The sequence below is a fragment of the Mesocricetus auratus genome, unplaced genomic scaffold (assembly GCF_017639785.1).
Source record: "Mesocricetus auratus isolate SY011 unplaced genomic scaffold, BCM_Maur_2.0 Super-Scaffold_100006, whole genome shotgun sequence".
Classification (NCBI taxonomy): Eukaryota; Metazoa; Chordata; class Mammalia; order Rodentia; family Cricetidae; genus Mesocricetus; species Mesocricetus auratus.
Window position 1 is genome coordinate 69,055,971 of NW_024429190.1, and position 18,517 is coordinate 69,074,487.

The following is an 18,517-nucleotide window of genomic DNA, read 5'->3' on the forward strand; positions in this document are numbered from 1 at the left end:
TGCCTTCACTTTCCAAGTGCGGGGATCACACGTGTGTGCCTTCATTCCTGACTTGATGCTTCTAAACTCAGTTGTGTAGACCATGTTAGCCTTGAGCTCACAGAGCTCTACCTGCCTCTGCCTCATGAGTGCTGAGATTAAAAATGAGTGCCACTACACAAGCTCATTTGCTTTTTTTTTTTTTTAATTTTTTTCTCTTGAGACAGGGTCTCTATGTAACTTTGGTTTTCCTGGAACTTGCTGACTAGACCAAGCTGGACCTGCTACTTCTGCTGGGAGTAGAGGCTTGAGCAACCACACTCAGCTTGCTTTTTTTTCTCAAATGATGATTATTTCTTTAAAAATTAGTGATGGTGTGGTGCAAGCATGGACACTCAAGCCATAGAGTGGAGGTCAAAGGACAGTTTTCAGGAGGAGTTGATGCTCTCCTCTTGCTGTGTGGATCTCAGGAATCAAAATCCTATTTCAGGCTCGATGGTGAGCACCTTTACCAGCTAAACCAGCGAGCTGGCTCTCACACTTAAAATGAGGTATTTTCTTTAATGTGGAGGTAGTTCAGCTTCTGTAAGACTCAGTTCTATGTGTGTGCTTCTGCCTTCCTTCTCTTGAGATTCACTTATTTCATAGTTTATTTCTCTGCTAATTGTAGAAATCTTCACAAGCATCTCCTGTGAATGAACAGGCATCAGTAACAACTTCACCCAGAGAATCGGAACAAGTTGTAGAATTAAAACAGGTAATTTTCTATCTTGAGCCCAGTTCCAGTAGAGTAACATCCTTGCAGTTGTATTGTTCTAGAACTCCGTTGTCAGGAATAATAAAATTTGGTAATTAAGACAGCTTTGAAAATCCAAAAGCTGTATTTACCTTGATGATAATGTTGTTTCATCTTTTATTGGTTGGTTTTAAACTTTGTACATTTATTAATATTTTGTGCTATGAAAGTGTGCACGTGCACACAGTTTTTGTTGCAAAGTGTGCGTCTGGAAGTCAGGACAGCTTGAGGGAGTTGGTTTTCTCCCTGTGTCACAAGAGTCCTAGGATTGAATTCAGGTAGTCACCTACTGAGTCCTCTGGCTAGCCCAGCTTCTTGTTTTTTTGCTCCCTCTTTTCTGTTCCTCCTTCCTTCTGTCTGTTATAAAGGAATATATGGTTATTTGAAAAGAGAAATCAGGCCTCGCTGCTGTACTACCTAATGTCTCCTTGCTAGTCAGCTGGCCTCACCACACACATGGCTGAGAAGTTTGACTACACTATGCCTTATGTCACTAGTGCCTGCTCATCTAAAACTTGTCAGAGATTATGTCATGTGCATGAATATTTTGCCTGCATATATGCGCAAGCACGCATGTATGCATGCATATGCATGTACGTGAACCACATACATGCAGTGCTCACAGACCCAAAGAGGGCATTCGGCCCCCTGGAACTGGAGTTGCAGCAGCTGTGAGCTGCCATGTGGGTGCTGGGAACCAATCTCAAGTCATCTGTAAGAACAGCAAGTGCTCTTAGTTACTGAGAAATCTCCCCAGTTGCTCAGAGCTTATTATCTTCAAATCAGTTGTTGTTTACAATCTTTAGGTCTCCGGCATTTGTTCTACTTTTTTTTAAAGATTATTTATTATGTATACAGTGTTCTGTCTGCATGTATGCCTTCAGGCCAGAAGAGGGCACCAAATCTCATTACAGATGGTTGTGAGCCATCATATGGTTGCTGGGAATTGAACTCAGGACCTCGTGAAGACCACTAAGCTATCTCTCCAGCCCTCTCCAGCATTTGTTCACAATGTATTACTTGTGCAAGCAAGATTAACCTACTATTTTGGTTTTACTGAGTTTGCCTATTAATGCTAAATATTAAATTAGAGCAAATTAAGTTATTAATATGTCCGGCTGAAGAGATGGCTCAGCATTTAAGAGCACTAGCTGCTCTTCCAGAGGACCAAGGTTCAATTCCCAGCACCTACATGGCAGCTCACACCTGTCTGAAACTCCAGTTCCAGGGGATCTGATGCCTTCACACCAGTGCACATAAAATAAAGTTAAATAAATTATTTTTTAAGTTACTAATATGTCACTTTACCTTGAAAATTCCAAATAAAAAGCCTTAGTTATGATTCCCAGTGAAACTTTGATAGACTATTTTATAAAAGAAAATAGTCTTTTAGTTCTTTTACTTTTCCCAGTTTTCTTTTGTAAGTGCATGTGTGCATGCATACCTGAGTACATGTGTGTTGTGGGTTTTGAGTTTAGTTGCTGTTAATCTTTTGAGACAGGGTCTCTTTATGTAGTCCTGGATGTTCTGTAACTTGTTATGTAGACCAGGATGGCCTCAAACTCACAGAGATCCTCCTGCCTTTGCCTCCCAAGGGTTGGCATTAAAGGTATGCACCATGCCCAGCAGATATACAATTTTTTAAATGATGGCATTTTAGGATTTTATAGCGGCATAGGGTTTTACTTATTATATCACATGTTACAGAATTCTGCACAGGGACAGGGAGATGACTCAGAGGTAAAATGCTTTGCACAAGCATGAGAACTTGAATTGAAATCAGCATCTGCACCCACATAAAAGGAAGTCAGGCACATGTCACATGCCTATAAGTCAGGTAGATCCTAAGGGATAACTCTTCAGCCAGTCTGACCAAAACAATGAACTCCAGGTTCAGTGAGAGACTGCCTCAAAAAATAAAGTGGAGAGCAAGAGGAGGACACCCAATGCCAACCCCTGGCCTCCACACAGGCCCCAAGGCAACATACACACACACACACACACACACACACACACACACACACACACACACACACACACACACACACACCATATGTACACAAGAATGATCCATAATATCACTGTCTGCATATTATTTTGATAATCGGCAGTAGGAAGCAATCAGAGAAAAGGCATGTATGTACACAATAGACATATGAAGAAAAGCATTGTTCCATGCCTGTACCTCACCACCAGATGTGTCCAGACACTGCCAGATGTCCTGAGGGGCAGTGAGCTACCATTTCAGTTGCTTTCTCATCATTGTATTTGGATGGAGGATGTCAGTAAGAACATTAGAAAGTTTAACAAGCTGATTTCTTGCCTCATTTTCATGGTAGCACTGCTGCTGTCATGTTTGGTGGCCCCTAACCCAGAGCTGTCCAGCTCTACAGTTGCAAATACTAAGCCTGTAGGCTTCAGCCAGTAGTGAGACGCATGAGAGCTGGTAGGGATCTGCTGACTGTCTCATAAATAGACGATGAACCAGCCCTCAGTGTTTAAACCCCACTTTTATCTGTTCTTCTTAAGATATTGAAGGGTACCTTGTAAATCAGGTGCCAGCCTTGCTTTCATGGTTTTCAGTCACCAGTGCATTTCCTTCTGAATCCTTCAGGTTCATTTTCTTGTCCTTATGTCTGACTGGTTTCTTTTCTTCCCTTATTCCTCCATTTATGAGGTGGGAGGGGAGAATATATAGGGTCTCAAGAGGCGACAGAGATAATAAATAAATATGTTTCATTTCCCATCTTGAACCTAACATAAAGAGTAGTTCTCTAGAATTAAATTTTAAAACTTGGAAGTTGTCATTTTTGAGGCTAGGGTCAAAAAAGGATTTTTCTCCCTGTAAATGGACATTTCCTAAATGAAAGTGGTACTGTTTCCATCACAACTCTGCTGTTCTTATTATTTCCAGGAGCTGACAGCATTAAAGTCCCAGTTGAACTCACAGTCTCTGGAGATCACCAGACTCCAGGCAGAAAATCATGAGCTGCTCCAGAGAGCGGAAGCCTTGGTGAGTCATCCTTGTCTCTTCCATAGGGAGTAAGAAGAAGTCCGTCTGTTCTCTCCGACAGTCTTTACTACTCATTAGCCAGAGACTTCAGGATAACCTTTTTCCTCCCTCCCTCCCTCCTCTCTTCTTTTCTATCTCTTATTATTTTTGTTGTTTCCTTTTTATTGTTATATGGACTCACTCATTTAGTTACCAAGTGGTTTATATTACTGGTGTAATATCCCATTTACATCCCTTTACATCCAAGCTGACAACTTCTTACTGCTATAAAATTATCACCAGAGACAAACCAGCACACAAGAAAGCCCTCCATATTACCTCGCCTGTGTCTCTGGTGTCTGCTGAGTGAGTCAATTGCATCCACTAGTGTAATCACTTACAAAAAGGTGACCTAACCCCCCCATGCTTTTCCCAGAACACACTTATATTTTGCAATCTGAGTGATCTGAAAATTCCAAAATTCTTCATTTTTACATAGTCGTTTATAAGTTTCTCTCTGCACAAATATTACTTTGTTTAGGAATGTCAGCATCAATGATAAGGTTACTCACTTATACCAAGCGTAGTGATTGATGACTGTGAGTTAGAGCCCAGCTCAGGCAACACATTCTAACACAGATACATGGACCACCAGACTGACTGATAGCTTGACCTGTGCTCTCCAAAAATATGGGCCACAATTCTGCCAGGCTCTTTGCTGCTCTATAACAGGGGTTATTTTTCCTCTAATTCCCAATAACATGCTTTGCATTTCTCTCTGAGACCTCACTGGAAGCACATTTAACTTTTATTTCTACCAACATTCTCTTCATGTATGTGCACAAAACTAAAAGTTCTCTCTTTAGCTCTTCTTGTTTTTTATGAACCCTTTGCAGGGTCCCCTTTAATGTTCATATTTCTACCAGTAGTTTCTTTGACGCGACTGAAGCTGTGTCTCATATGCACTCAACACTCCACCATCACCCTGTTCCAAAGCCACTTTCACATTTCTAGGTATCTGTTGAAGCAGTACCCCGCTGCCTGGTATTTTATAGAGAAAAGGTGGGTTCTAAAAGCTCATAGAGTACGTAAAATGCTTGTATTTCCCCAGCTAACGACACTTGGGTGGGTTTAGTGCCTGCAGTGGCAGTTGTGGACTTAGGCGCAGGAACTCACAAGGTAAAGACTTGAGGGTTGAGCCTCTGGAGCCCGGTGCTGGTGATTTTCTACACTGAACTGGACGCTGCTTGGCCACAGTGGGTCAGCTCATCTGTCACAGAGCATTTTGTTGCTTTCACGTAAAAACACAAGGAAGGGTTTTTTTGTTTTGTTTTGCTTTCTGTCCTTTGAAATAAAACTTCTAAAGAGCAAGAAGATATACACACTTAGAGAGTTTGCATCATGTGTAACTTAAAGACTTTTTTTCCAATTCATATTTTCAGGCAAAATCAGGAGAGAGTGAGGCAGCTGCTAAAACTGCTGATGCGGAGGGAAGGCTGTCCGCCTTGCTTCAGGAGACGAAGGAGCTAAAGGTCAGTGTCGGTAAAACTGCTGTTATTATACATAACGTGAGAGAAATTCTGGAAAATCTGACTGTTTCATTTCATCACTGAACCCCTTAGGCTTTTAAAGAAAACTGGAAGTTAGGGGTTTTTTATTTTTTTTCCAAGATACAGTTTCTCTTTTGGCTCTCCTGGAACTCGCTCAGTAGACCAGAAGGGCCTTGAACTCAGGCCCGCCTGCCTCTGCATCCCAAGTGCTGGGATTAGAGGTGTGTGCCTCTGCTCTTTGTTACATGGGTTGCATGCATGCTACCAGGAAGGGCCTGTCCCAGTCAGTGCTGCCCTACCGCCGCCGACATGAAAGAACAGGTTTACAAACTGGTCAAGAAAGACCTGACTCCCTAGCAAATAGGTGTGATCCTGAGGGACTCACATGGTGTGGCACAGGTCTGTTTTGTGACTGGTAATAAAATCTTGAGAATCCTTAAATCCAAAGGCCTTGTCCCTGATCTCCCTGAGGATCTCTACCATTTGATTAAGAAAGCTGTTGCTGTTTGAAAGCATCTTCAGAAGAACAGAAGGGGTAAGGATGCTAAGTTCTGCCTGATTCTGACAGAGAGCAGAATTCACCTATTGGCTCATTACTATAAAACTAAGAAGACTAAGTGGGTCCTCCTACCCAATTGGAAGTATGAGTCATCCACAGCATCTGCTCTAGTGGCATAAATTCTCTTGTGTACACAAGCAATAAAATCACTTTGAATAAAAAAAAAAGTGTGTGTCTCCATTACCCAGTAAGTTTTCTTATTAAAATCAGTAGTTAGTCATAACAAAATTAGGGCAACAAATTTGACTAATACAAAAAACACATATAGCTAGGCATTGTGGCACATACCTTTAATCCTAGCACTGAGGCAGAGGCAAGGCAGGTGGCCATGAGTTCCAGGCCAGCCAGAGATGCATAGTGAGACTATCTCAGAAAGCAAAGTAAGATATAGACACAGCACTGAAGAATATTGGCAGACATGCCAGAGTAGGCAACATGAAGAAGAGTCAGGTGACATTAATAAATCATGAAAAGGGAGATGATCTATAGTTACACTTTTTGGATTGTATATAAGTTATTTGTGTTGTGGTTTTATTTGAAACTATTTAACTCTCAGAATAAAATGAGATTTTTTTTTTCCCCTTGAGTTTTGAGTTCTAATTCTGAGGCCAACTGGCTTCTATAAATGTTCTCTCTCAGCGTTTGGGCAGGGTCATTGTGGCTTTCTTTGCTAAGTAGGCTGGCAGATTCCCACATTCCTGGGTGTGTGTTTTAAAAGTTATGTACCTTCATTTCCCAGCCAAGCACCTCAGATTGAACAGTTGTCATATGTTAGTTACCTTCACATTCCTGTGACCAGAGATCCTGAGAGAAGAACTTGAAGGGGCTGGGGTTTATTTTTGGTCATGGTTTAGATGTCATAGTCCGTAAAGGCTGGGAATACGAAAACATTTCACAGCTTGGTGGCAGAAATGTAAGGTGGCCAAATGGTGGCAGATCAGAAAATGACAGCTCTAGACAGACCAGCAACAGATAATCACCTTCAAGACCCACTGCTAGGGACCTGTGTGTGCCACCGTGAGCCAGTGGGGGACATTTCACGATGAACCCATAACATACACTGATTTGTCACTGATGGAAACTGTTACAAGCTTTGGAAATGAGTACTGATTTTAGATCATTGCTTGCCCCCTTTCTTCCAGAATGAAATTAAGGCACTATCTGAGGAGAAAACTGCCATTAAAAAGCAATTGGATTCATCTAACAGCACCATCGCCATTCTACAAACAGAGAAAGACAAGTTAGATTTGGAAGTGACAGATTCTAAGAAAGAGCAAGATGATCTCTTAGTACTGTTGGCTGATCAGGATCAGAAAATCCTGTCATTGAAGAGTAAACTAAAGAACCTCGGTCATCCAGTAAGACTGAAATATTTGCACAAGTGTTCTGGATTTGTAAAGCGTGTTCCTAAGTTTAATGTTACATGGGAAAGTTGTGCCTTATGTTAGCCATAGAAATGTGGGGTCAAGAACATTATCTGTAGTTCTCACTGTTCAGTGAATTGGTTTGAGGTAAATCAAATTCTCTTTGCAATATTTGAAGCCTAGAGCCTAGAAAATAGCTGGTTTCATTGCTCCTGGGTAATAAGACTCACCCTGAAGGGTGGGTTGTGTGGCCATTATTTTCACCACAGTGGGTTCAGATTCATTGATAGAAAAGTGTGACCATTTATCATTAAAGTTAACTGACTAATGGTACCCATTCATGTTAAAAATGACAGGGAGCCCTGAGCATTTTGAAGTCAGGGAAGTATTATTCTACTATGGTAGACTATTAGTACAATATTAATATTAATAATAACATGTGTATATTTATCTGTATGTATTATTATTATGTGTGTATGTGAACAAAACTGTACTTTCTCCTTAGGTTGAAGAAGAGGATGAATCTGGAGACCAAGAAGATGATGATGATGAAATGGATGATGGTGACAAGGACCAGGATATCTAGCTTTAAACCCTAGGGATGGTAGAGATTATGTTATTTACTTTGAAGAAGTCTTAAGACAGTGCTTTGGTTTGCCTCCACAAAAAAATAAAGATTTAGAACCAGGCAGAAAGCATTCACTAATAAAATTATTGATGTTTTATTTTTTAATATTGCCTCCCATGTGGAAAACTCAAAAACTCTAACTTCATATAGAAGTTTTATTTATGTTCATTTGAACTTTCCCAAAATATAATTTGCAAAAAGCATCAGACTCCAAAAATAGACCATTTGAAGGTGTGTGGTGGTGGTGCAGTCTGCCTTATTGGTTCACTGGTTGTTTGCTTTTCACAGTCTGTGACTTCAGTCCTAACACATTGGATTTCTTGTGTCTTGAATGGGAATCATTGTTTCTAAATCAGCATTTGCATTCTCAGTGATAATTTCGTTGTAAAGAGAGGATTCTACTAAAAGACAGAATGGGCCCGGGTCATGTGTGTCATCACCCCACCCACCCCCCGTGTGCCTTCCTGACAAGTAGGATGGGACAGTGTAGGGCCACATTCCACCTTCTGAAGACAGGAAAGACTGTCCCTAAGTACAGAGGGCTGTTCTGAGAAACCGCAACAGTGTGTTAACATGGCCAGTTTTCTTTCTGTTTAAGCTTAGAGGGAAAACAGGTTCTAGTCAACAATTCATACAGCTGGGATTTAGTATTGATTATCACAAAACATGTTCTTAGTTTTAAAAAGACCCAAACTATGATTTATATAATTTATTGGCATTTTTGCTGAATAGGTGTAAGTCAGATAATAGATTTTTAAAAAGTAAATGAAGCAATGTGTCAAAGTCTAATGTTTTCATAATAAAAATAGATATTATGTTCACATAATCCCTGTCATGGTTCCCTTTGTTTAGATTTTAAGGAAGTAGTTCCTCATAAGAAGTAAATGAGATGCTAAGGAGACTCCTTGTCTTAGTCACTGCTCTGTTGCTGGGAAGAACCCCCGAAACCAAGACAGCTCTTACAAAACAAAGCATTTGATTGGGGACTTGCTTATAATTTCAGGTTCATTGTCATTATGGTGGGGAGCATGGTAGCACATGTGGCCCTGGAGCAGTAGATGGGGCTATGTCCTGATCCAGCCAAGAGAGAGACCCTGGGCCTGGCATGGTCACTCTTGGCCACATGCCCTAATCCTGTCAAATAGTGCCACTCCTTGGTGACATAGGCTCAAATACATGAGCCTGTGGGGATCATTCTCATTCACATCACCACACTTCTCTCTCAGTACTGTTAGGAACAATCTTACCACCAAAGCCAATGACCAGGATTCTATAAGATTGAACGGGACTAGTGGGAGCAGTTGCCAGAGTGGAAGAGGCTATTTAGAGTGAGGTTTGGGTTTGGATTTTTCCCCTCCTCTTTTTTTACTCCTCTTCCTCCTCCTCCTCCTCTTCCCCCCCCCTCCTTTTTTAATAGTTCTTTGAGAATTCTGTACAATGTGCTTTGGCCCTATTTACCTATCTCCCCTAACTCCTTCTAGTCCACAGCTGCTTCCTACCCACACATCTTTCCCACCCACCAAGTCTTTCACTAGACCACCATCGGCCCACCTGTGGAGGCTGTACCCTTGAGGATCACTGACTCTCCCTCTCTCAGGAGCTCTCAGTGGCCAGCAGTTCCTCAGCTAGGGTTGGGACTTAACAGCTCACTTCTCTTCTCCATGCTCAGGTCTTGTCTGCCATGAGCCTTGTGCGTATTGTACAGCTGCTATGAGTTTCTCTATTCAACTACGCTACTGTGTAAGGGAAATGCTGTTTCCTTGACACCCTTGGCTTTCCTGTCTTTCCATTCCTTTTTATGTGATGATCCTGAGCCTTGGGGAGGGTTGTATGATATAAATGTCCCATGCAGGGTAGAATGTTCCAAAGTCTTGTTCTTTGCACCGTAGCCAGTTGTGGGGTCTGTGTTAGTTTCCATCACTATAGGGAGAAGCTTTCCTGCTGAGGGTTGAGAGACTCACTGCTCTGTGGGTTTGATGTAAGTCGTTAGGAGTTGGTTTAATGCTATGTCCGCTTGACAGGATAAGAGAAACAGGGCCTCTCCTAAGGGGTTCTGGGCCTGATAGTAGTGCTAGGCATGGTTTTTATCTGCTGGAGCCTCACATCCAATGGAAAAGTGTGTGGTCGCACCTTTGACATCTGTGCCACTTCTGTAGCTGTGGGCATAGCTTGCCAAGCCAGTTATTATGATGGCTTGCAGAGTCTCCAGCTGGGTAAAATTGTATTTCTCCTCCAGTGATGTGTGTAGCACAGTGTAGCATTTTGAAAGCCAGCCAGGAAAGACGGAGTCTCCAGGTCAGCACCGACTGGATTTCTCCATATTCTGTGACTCAGGTAGGAAGTCTTCAGCAGTAGGGTTTTGCTTGTTTGTTTTTTTGGTTTTTCAAGACAGGGTTTCTCTGTATTGTTTTGGAGGCTTCTTAGAACTCGCTCTATAGACCAGGCTGGTCTTGAACTCACAGAGATCATCCTGCCTCTGCCTCCAAAATGCTGGGACTAAAGGCGTGCGCCACCAATGCCCAGTCAGCAAAAGGGTTTTACTCTCAAATTCTGGAGGGTGGTTTTGATATTTTTACATTCAGACTGGAATTTTTAGCAACTATTTAAAAGAAATAATAATAGATTTAGCAAGGTGTGGTAGCACATAGACATCAGAGGTTGAAACAAGGAGGCTTGCCACAAGTTGTAGACTGCTGTGGTGCTACATAGTGAGTTCTAGGACTATATAACTAAGAGTTCCTTAAAAAACATGGAGCTGGGTAGGGGCAGCTGGGGAGATGGCTAGGTGGTTAAGTGCTGCTCTTCCAGAGGACCCAAGTTCAGTTCATAGCATGCACATGGCAGCTTACAACTATCTCAGTCTAGTTCCAGGGTGCCCAGCATCCTCCCGGCCTTCATGGGCACCAGGCATGCACGTGGTGCACAGACGTGAATGCAGACAAAACACCTGAACACCTTGAGGGATTTACTCAACGCTGAGTAGTGAAGGCTGGAGCTAGTTTCTATCATTTGTCCTGAGCACCGGGGTGACATGGCCAGTTCACTAGTGGGCACAGACCTTTGAAAGAGAAGTAAGTTATCTGTCTTAAAAAAGGAGATGACTATGTAGCAGAGCACCCCTGCCTGCCACTGTCCTCCTGCTGTCATTACATCCTGAGTCCAGCATGACACCCTTGATCAAGCGCTATATGTGACTACAGATGGTATAAAGTAGGCAGTTCCTTCCTATCCCCTCATCATCTGTCGATCCTTGCTCTTTCTGAGGACAACGAGTTCTATATTGTGATGAAAGCCTCAAGTGAATGTAGTTGCATTTTTCTTTTTGGGACACCAACTCACAAATAAGGACACAGAGACTTAATAATTATGAAAGCTCAGTCTTAACTTAGGCTTGTTTATAACTAGCTCTTACAACTTAAAAATCAGTCCATTTATATTAATTTACTCTCTACCTCATGGCTTTATTACCTCATCTCCATATTGTCCATCCTGCTTGCTCTGGTCTCCTGGCATCTCCACCTTCTTCCCAGCATCCTCTCTGCCCAGAAATCCTGCCTAGCTATTGGCTGTTCAGCTTTTTATTAAACTGGTCAGAATGACACATCTTCACAGTATACAAAAAAGATTATTCCACAACAGTAGGACCTTACCAAACCCTTCACTACACTGATCCTTCAGAGTGACATTGACACTCTCTGGAATGTTGACAGTCTAATTGCTAAACCTGGGAGCCTCTGTGGGTCTACAGTCAGAACCGGCCAACTTGCCCGGTTCATACTTGAGAGGGGGAGTGTGGATTGAGAAAGGCCAGGTAAGGATGTTAAGAGAAAGACAGAGACTCAGGATAGAGTCAGGAGCGCAATCCAGTGAATACTGGAAGCCCTTAATTCATTCTTCAGCCTTCTTAAGTACCCAACTAAAAGTGGGAACAATGGCAGAAGACTTCTATTATCATGTATAAGGGGCAAAGAGACTTCCCTTAATCCTTCAGGTATTTGGTAGCCACACCTGCCATCAGGCCTTCAGGGTCCAGTGTAAACACACCTGAGCCCAAGTCTGTTGTTACTTAGATTAGGCATCTGCTACCAAGGCAGAAACATCTTGTAGCAGCCAAGCTTTAGACCTTTAGGTCTAAGGACAGTTTTGAACTCTTGAGGCAAGATGAAATGGACTGCTCTTTATGGGCCTTAACAACTGTCTTTATTCTCACAGTAGGTGCTGTCCAGCATCCCAACTCACAAGTAAATGGGTTGTTACTTATCTGGAATTATGCTGATAGGAAATCAAATATGTAAGTTTCATCATTTTGTTGCAGCCAGGTTAGAGCCTTGTGATAGTTTGAATAGAAATGTCTACCATAGGCTCATATATTTGAATGCTTGGTCATTAAGCAGTGGTGCTATTTGAGAGGGGTTAGTAGGTGTGGCCTTGTTGGAGGAAGTGTGTCACTGGAGATGGGCTTTGCTTTGCAAGTATCAAAACCAGGCCAGTGGCTCTTCTTTTGATCCAAATACAGAACTTTCAACTACTATTTCTTCCTGTGTGCTGCCATGAGGATAATGGCTGAATTCTAAGCCAACCCCAATTACATGTTTTTTATTAGGAGCTGCTGTGGTCACGGTGGCCCATCACAGCAATAGAACACCAAGGCAGGCCTTGTACTGCTCCTCATACCTGCTTCGCTGGTAAAGCAAGACTCACTTGTTTGTTCAGCTCTGAGCACTGAGGATGTGGCAGAGAAGCCAGAAGCCAGTGTTTAGCCTACATTCTAGAGTAAGCAATAATAAATAGACCATCAGTGTTCTGTAGCTTTTGGAGAGAATTCTGCATATTGTTCCGTAAGAGTGATTAGATACTACTGTCCATAGATTACATCTCTCCTATGTTAAGAATTGTCTGGGGCAGAGGTCATAAAGGAAATCAAGAGACCATGTAAGAAGTTATTGCTTTGGTCCAGACTATATTGTAGGGGTAGAGGTGTCTACAGCAGTATGAATGGATATGCATTCTGAGGGTGGGGCTACTAGGACTCAAATTGCAGATACCTAGGGAATAGAGAAGGAAGAAAAATATCAAGAGCAGTTTCTGGAAAGGGCAGTGTGGTTTGCAGAGTTAAGATGGTTCAACATTAGAAAATCTATCAATGTAATCCACCATATAAACAAACTGTAAAAAAAACCACATGATCATCTCACTAGATGCTGAAAAAGCCTTTGACAAAATCCAGCACCCCTTCATGATAAAGGTCCTAGAAAGATCAGGGATAACAGGAACATACCTGAATATAATAAAAGCAATATACAGTAAACCAACAGCTAACATCAAACTAAATGGAGAGAAACTCAACGTAATTCCTCTAAAATCAGGAACAAGACAAGGCTGTCCACTCTCTCCATATCTCTTCAATATTGTACTTGAAGTTCTAGCTACAGCAATAAGACAACAAAAGGAGATCAAGGGGATACAAATAGGAAAAGAAGAAGTCAAACTTTCACTATTTGCAGATGATATGATAGTTTACATAAGTGACCCGAAAAACTCCACAAGGGAACTCCTAGAGCTGATAAACACCTTCAGCAAAGTGGCAGGATACAAGGTAAACTCAAAAAAATCAGTGGCCCTATTATATACAGATGATGAAGTGACTGAGAAAGAAATCAGAGAAACATCACCCTTTACAATAGCCATAAACAGCACCAAATATCTGGGGATAATGTTAACCAAGGAAGTGAAAGACCTGTATATCAAGAACTTTGAGTCTTTAAAGAAAGAAATCAAAGAGGATACCAGAAAATGGAAAGATCTCCCATGCTCTTGGATTGGTAGGATCAACATAATAAAAATGGCAATCTTGCCAAAAGCAGTCTACAGAGTCAATGCAATCCCTATCAAAATTCCGGCACAATTCTTCAAGGACCTGGAAAGAACAATAATCAACTTTATATGGAAAAACAAAAGGCCCAGGATAGCCAAAACAACCCTGTATGATAAAGGAACTTCAGGAGGCATTACCATACCTGACTTCAAGCTCTATTATAGAGCTATAATCCTGGAAACAGCTTGGTATTGGCACAAAAATAGGCAGGTAGACCAATGGAACCCAATTGAAAACCCTGATTTTAACCCACACACCTATGAACACTTGATTTTTGACAAAGAAGCTAAAACTATACAATGGAATAAAGAAAGCATCTTCAACAAATGGTGCTGGCATAACTGGGTACTGGTATGCAGAAGACTGCAGATAGATCCATGCTTATCGCCTTGTACAAAACTTGCGTCCAAATGGATCAAAGATCTCAACATAAATCCAGCCACACTGAAACTTTTAGAAGAGAAAGTGGGAGATACTCTTCAACGAGTTGGTACAGGACACCACTTCCTGAACATAACACCAGTGGCACAGACACTGAGATCAACAATTAACAAATGGGACCTCCTGAAACTGAGAAGCTTTTGTTAGGCAAAGGACACAGTCAACAAGACAAAAAGGCAGTCCACAGAATGGGAAAAGATAATCACTAACCCCACAACTGATAGAGGGCTAATCTCCAAAATTTACAAAGAACCCAAGAAGCAAGTCTCCAAAACACCAAAGGATCCAATTAAAAGGTGGGGTACAGAACTAAATAGAGAATTCTCAATAAAGGAGGCTAAAATGGCCAAGAGACACTTAAAGTGCTCAACATCCTTAGCCATCAGGGAAATGCAAATCAAAACAACTTTGAGATACCATTTTACTCCTGTCAGAATGGCTAAAATCAAAAACACCGAAGACAATTTATGCTGGAGAGGATGTGGAAAGAGGGGAGCACTCCTCCAAGGCTGGTGGGAGTGCCAACTCGTACAGCCACTTTGGAAATCAGTATGGAGATTCCTCAGGAAAATGGGAATCTATCTACCACAAGACCCAGCAATTCCACACTTAGGCCTATATCCAAAAGAGGCAAATTCATACAACAAGGGCATCTGCTCCACTATGTTCATAGCAGCATTATTTGTAATAGCCAGAACCTGGAAGCAACTTAGATGCCCCTCAACTGAAGAGTGGATAGAGAAAATGTAGTACATTTACACAATGGAGTGCTACTCAGCAGAAAAAAAAAAACTATGGAATCTTGAAATTCGCAGGTAAATGGATAGCACTGGAAGAAACCATCCTGAGTGAGATAGCCCAGTCGCAAAAAGACAAACATGGTATGTACTCACTCATATGGAGTTTAGACATGGATCAGGATAGTGCCAGTCTGCACTTCCACTGACAGAGAGTCTGGGAAACAGGAAAGAACCTAAAAGATATGCATGGTACCCAAGAGAAGAGGAATGAGGCAAGATCCTCTGAACAGATGGGGAACATGGCGAGGGGTGGGGGGGAGTGGGAGCCGGGAAGAAGAGAGGGGGAGAAGAGGAAGAGAGAGTAGGTCATGGGGGAACAGGAAGGTTGAGTGGGGGGGTAGAATAGGGCGAAGAGGGAATCATAGGTTAGAAGACAGATCAGGCACCACTGTGACCTCTAGTGATCTAAAGGGATGACACCAATTGACAAGCTAAACAATAGTGGAGAGACCACTTCGAATGCCCATTCCTGATAATGAACTTGATGTCTATAACCATCTGGGAGCCTTCATCCTGTGACTGATGGAAGCAGAGGCAAACACACAATTAATCACTGAACTGAACCCAATGAACCCAGTGACAGAGAGAGAGGAGCGAAGAGCAAATTGGCAAAGAATGGGCTGGCAAAACCAGCAGAGACAGCTGATCTGAACAGGGGAGAGCTCTTGGACCCCAGACAGACAGCAGGGAGGCCAGCATGGGACTGATCCAGACCCCCCCCAAATGTGAGTGCCAGTGAGAAGGCCTGGGCAACCTATGGGGCCCTGAGCAGTGGGTCAGTGTTTATCCCTGTCATACAAACAGACATCGTGTGTCCATAGCACAAAGAGGGATGCTCTCTCAGCCTGGACTCTTAGGGGAGTGCCTGGACCCTACCCTGAGTGAAATGACAGACTCTAGATATCCCCTATGTGGAAGGAAGTAGCAATAGGGTGGAAGGCTGGGGGGGATGGTGGAGGGGTTCGGGAGGAGGGGAGGGAGAGGGAACTGGGATTGACATGTAAAACAAGCTATTTAAAATTAAAATAATAAAAAAGAAAAAAAAAAGATGGAGGAGCCTGTGATCAAGGGTGATATTTCCTGTGGGCTTATCGAACCTGAGATCCAACTGTATGCTTTCACACAGAAGTATGTTAATCAGGGAAATATTGTGGAAGTTTGGAGTTCCTGGAGCCAGAAAAATGGTAGGTACATGGAATTTAAATCCACACAAAAGCACTGACTCTTTTAGGGAGTGTAGAGAGGCAGCAGCCAAGAACTGAGCCAAGGAATTCAGTATTTCCAGGTTAGCTAAACTTCTGTGTACTAAAGGAACCATCATGTTACCCCAGAACACATCTGAGCATTGGAATTGAGGGGAAAACCAGAAGGGCTGATCTGAATTGATTGCCTCCTGCAACTTTGGAAAGTGAAAATGTAACTTCTGAAACATTTTAAGACTATTTTTAATTGATGAAGAGTTTCTATTTGGGAGTACTGGGGATACAAGCTAGGAACAGACTTTTAATCTAATTAAATGTGCTTTTAGTGAAGTCTACTCTGCTAACCAGTTGGAAGCTAAGCGTCCAATAAAATTCCATTGTATTGGTGGGTGTTGGTGGTGCACACCTTTAATCCCAGTACTCAGGAGGCAGAGGCAGGCGAATCTCTGTGAGTTCCAGCCCAACCTGGTCTACAGAGAGAGTTCTAGGACAGCCTCCATAACAATACAGAAAAACCCTGTCTCAAAAAAACAAACAAAAAAATCCATTGTATCACTTAAAATGTGTGTTTTATAATGCATATTATTTTAGCAAGCTGTCCCCTCTCTTATGGGTTAGTGCTGGCTGGCACTTCTGATGAGAAGTGATGCTTTCTGTTATCAGAAACATCATGTTTCTCTATGGTTCCCAAATGAAAATGTGTGTGTCATGTCACCTCTTGTGGACACATTATCTATCCTAAAAAGTGTTTTCCCTTCCTAGCAAAGTAACCAATTTTTCTAGACACATTCTTTTCCATTTCCACCTTAAGCACTTGTAAATAGTAGAAACTAAAGTCTTTGCTGTAGTTTTATGCTACTTTTGACACATACAAGCAGGACACCCGTGAGGATGTGAACATGGGTTTCAGATACTTGGTTTGCTAGTCTTTTTCCAGTTCTGGGTTTTTTTGTTTTTGTTTTTGTTTTTGTTTTGGTTTTGGTTTTTCGAGACAGGGTTTCTTCTGTGGCTTTGGAGGCTGTCCTGGAACTAGCTCTTGTAGACCAGGCTGGTCTCGAACTCACAGAGATCCGACTGCCTCTGCCTCCCGAGTGCTGGGATTAAAGGCATGCGCCACCAACGCCCGGCTCTGGGTTTTTATTTCTATACTTATTAGATAAATGTATTACCCTGCCATCTAGTGGGATGCCCCAGACTTGGAAAGCTTGCCATCTGGCATTCCTCTGGCTCTTGCATGCAGTGAGGCTCTTTGGCCTGTCTGGCAATTCATGCAACTGTTCCCCTGTAAGACAGCCTCTTGCCTTAGTACAGAAGAGTGGGAGCAAAGGTAGCTGCTGTGGTAGGACAGGGAGTGGATCTTCTGTGTCTTTTACCCTAATGTTCTTGACCAACAAAAGGGTTGCATAAAGCAAGCAAGCAAAAAAAAAAAAAGTAAACTATTTTCCAGTTAAAAGGATAGAGTATTTAAAAGTATTGAGGAGCTGGAGAGATGACTGAGTGGTTAAGAGCACTAATTGCTCTTCCAGAGGACCCGTGTTCAATCCCCAACACCCACATGGCAATTTAAAACATCTAACCCCAGTCCCAGGAGATCTGATGCCATCCTCTGGCTTTTATGGGCACTGCACACATATTACAAACACAGACAAAAACCGCCCATACACATAATTTTTTTAAATTAGGTGAACTTAACAAAAGTTTATAGTATTAGTTTTTTTAATTTTCTTCTTTTTATTATTTGCTATGTTGATTTCTTTTTTCTTTTAGTATTAGTTTTCTATACAGCAGTACTTGTTTGTTACTACACCGTTTCTGAGGGTCAGAAGCTAGGGCACAGATGAACTGAGTCCTCTATTCTTATCCCAGTCTGCAGTCAGGGTGATAACCAGGATGCCATCTCATCTCACCCACAGGCTACGAGGTACAGAGTGCACCCAGCGTGTGCTCACTGCTAGCAGAGTTCATTCTTCTGTAGGCGTATAGCTGAAGGCTCCTGCTTCGTGATGGCTGTTGACTGGGATCACTCCTCAGCGCCAGCTGGCTTTAGGATCCCCAATTCCTTGTCCAATGGACTTCCCCACGTGTTTGTTTACTTCATGAAGCTGGCAAGGAGAAGTCAGTGCTGTTGAATAATCATTCTGTGCACTGTGAAGACTCGTTGCTCTCTTTGTTAACAAAACGTTGATTGGCCGATGGCTAGGCAGGATTTTCAGGGCAGAGGGAATGCTGGGGAGAAGAACAGAGTCGGAGGAGATGCTGTGAGATGCAGAGCAAGCAGAATGGGAAGTACATACAGGAGGTAAACGAGCCTGGGGGTAGCCATAGATTAAT

The 18,517-nt window shown here is 42.3% G+C and overlaps 1 protein-coding gene and 1 pseudogene across 4 annotated transcripts in view; both read left to right on the forward strand.

The window, feature by feature from the left end:
• Window positions 1-7,973, forward strand: part of Uso1 (USO1 vesicle transport factor) — a 61,043-nt gene extending 53,070 nt beyond the window's left edge. For all 4 annotated transcript variants that reach the window (XM_040747398.1, XM_040747399.1, XM_013112023.3 and 1 more), the window contains 5 exons: window positions 650-736; window positions 3,690-3,788; window positions 5,210-5,299; window positions 7,019-7,234; window positions 7,746-7,973. In XM_040747398.1, coding sequence (XP_040603332.1) covers window positions 650-736; window positions 3,690-3,788; window positions 5,210-5,299; window positions 7,019-7,234; window positions 7,746-7,826 — 573 coding nt within the window. In that variant the 3' untranslated portion in view covers window positions 7,827-7,973. The remainder of the gene's footprint in view (window positions 1-649; window positions 737-3,689; window positions 3,789-5,209; window positions 5,300-7,018; window positions 7,235-7,745) is intronic.
• On the forward strand, window positions 5,311-7,012 carry LOC121140879 (annotated as a pseudogene).
• Window positions 7,974-18,517: the final 10,544 nt, after the last annotated feature.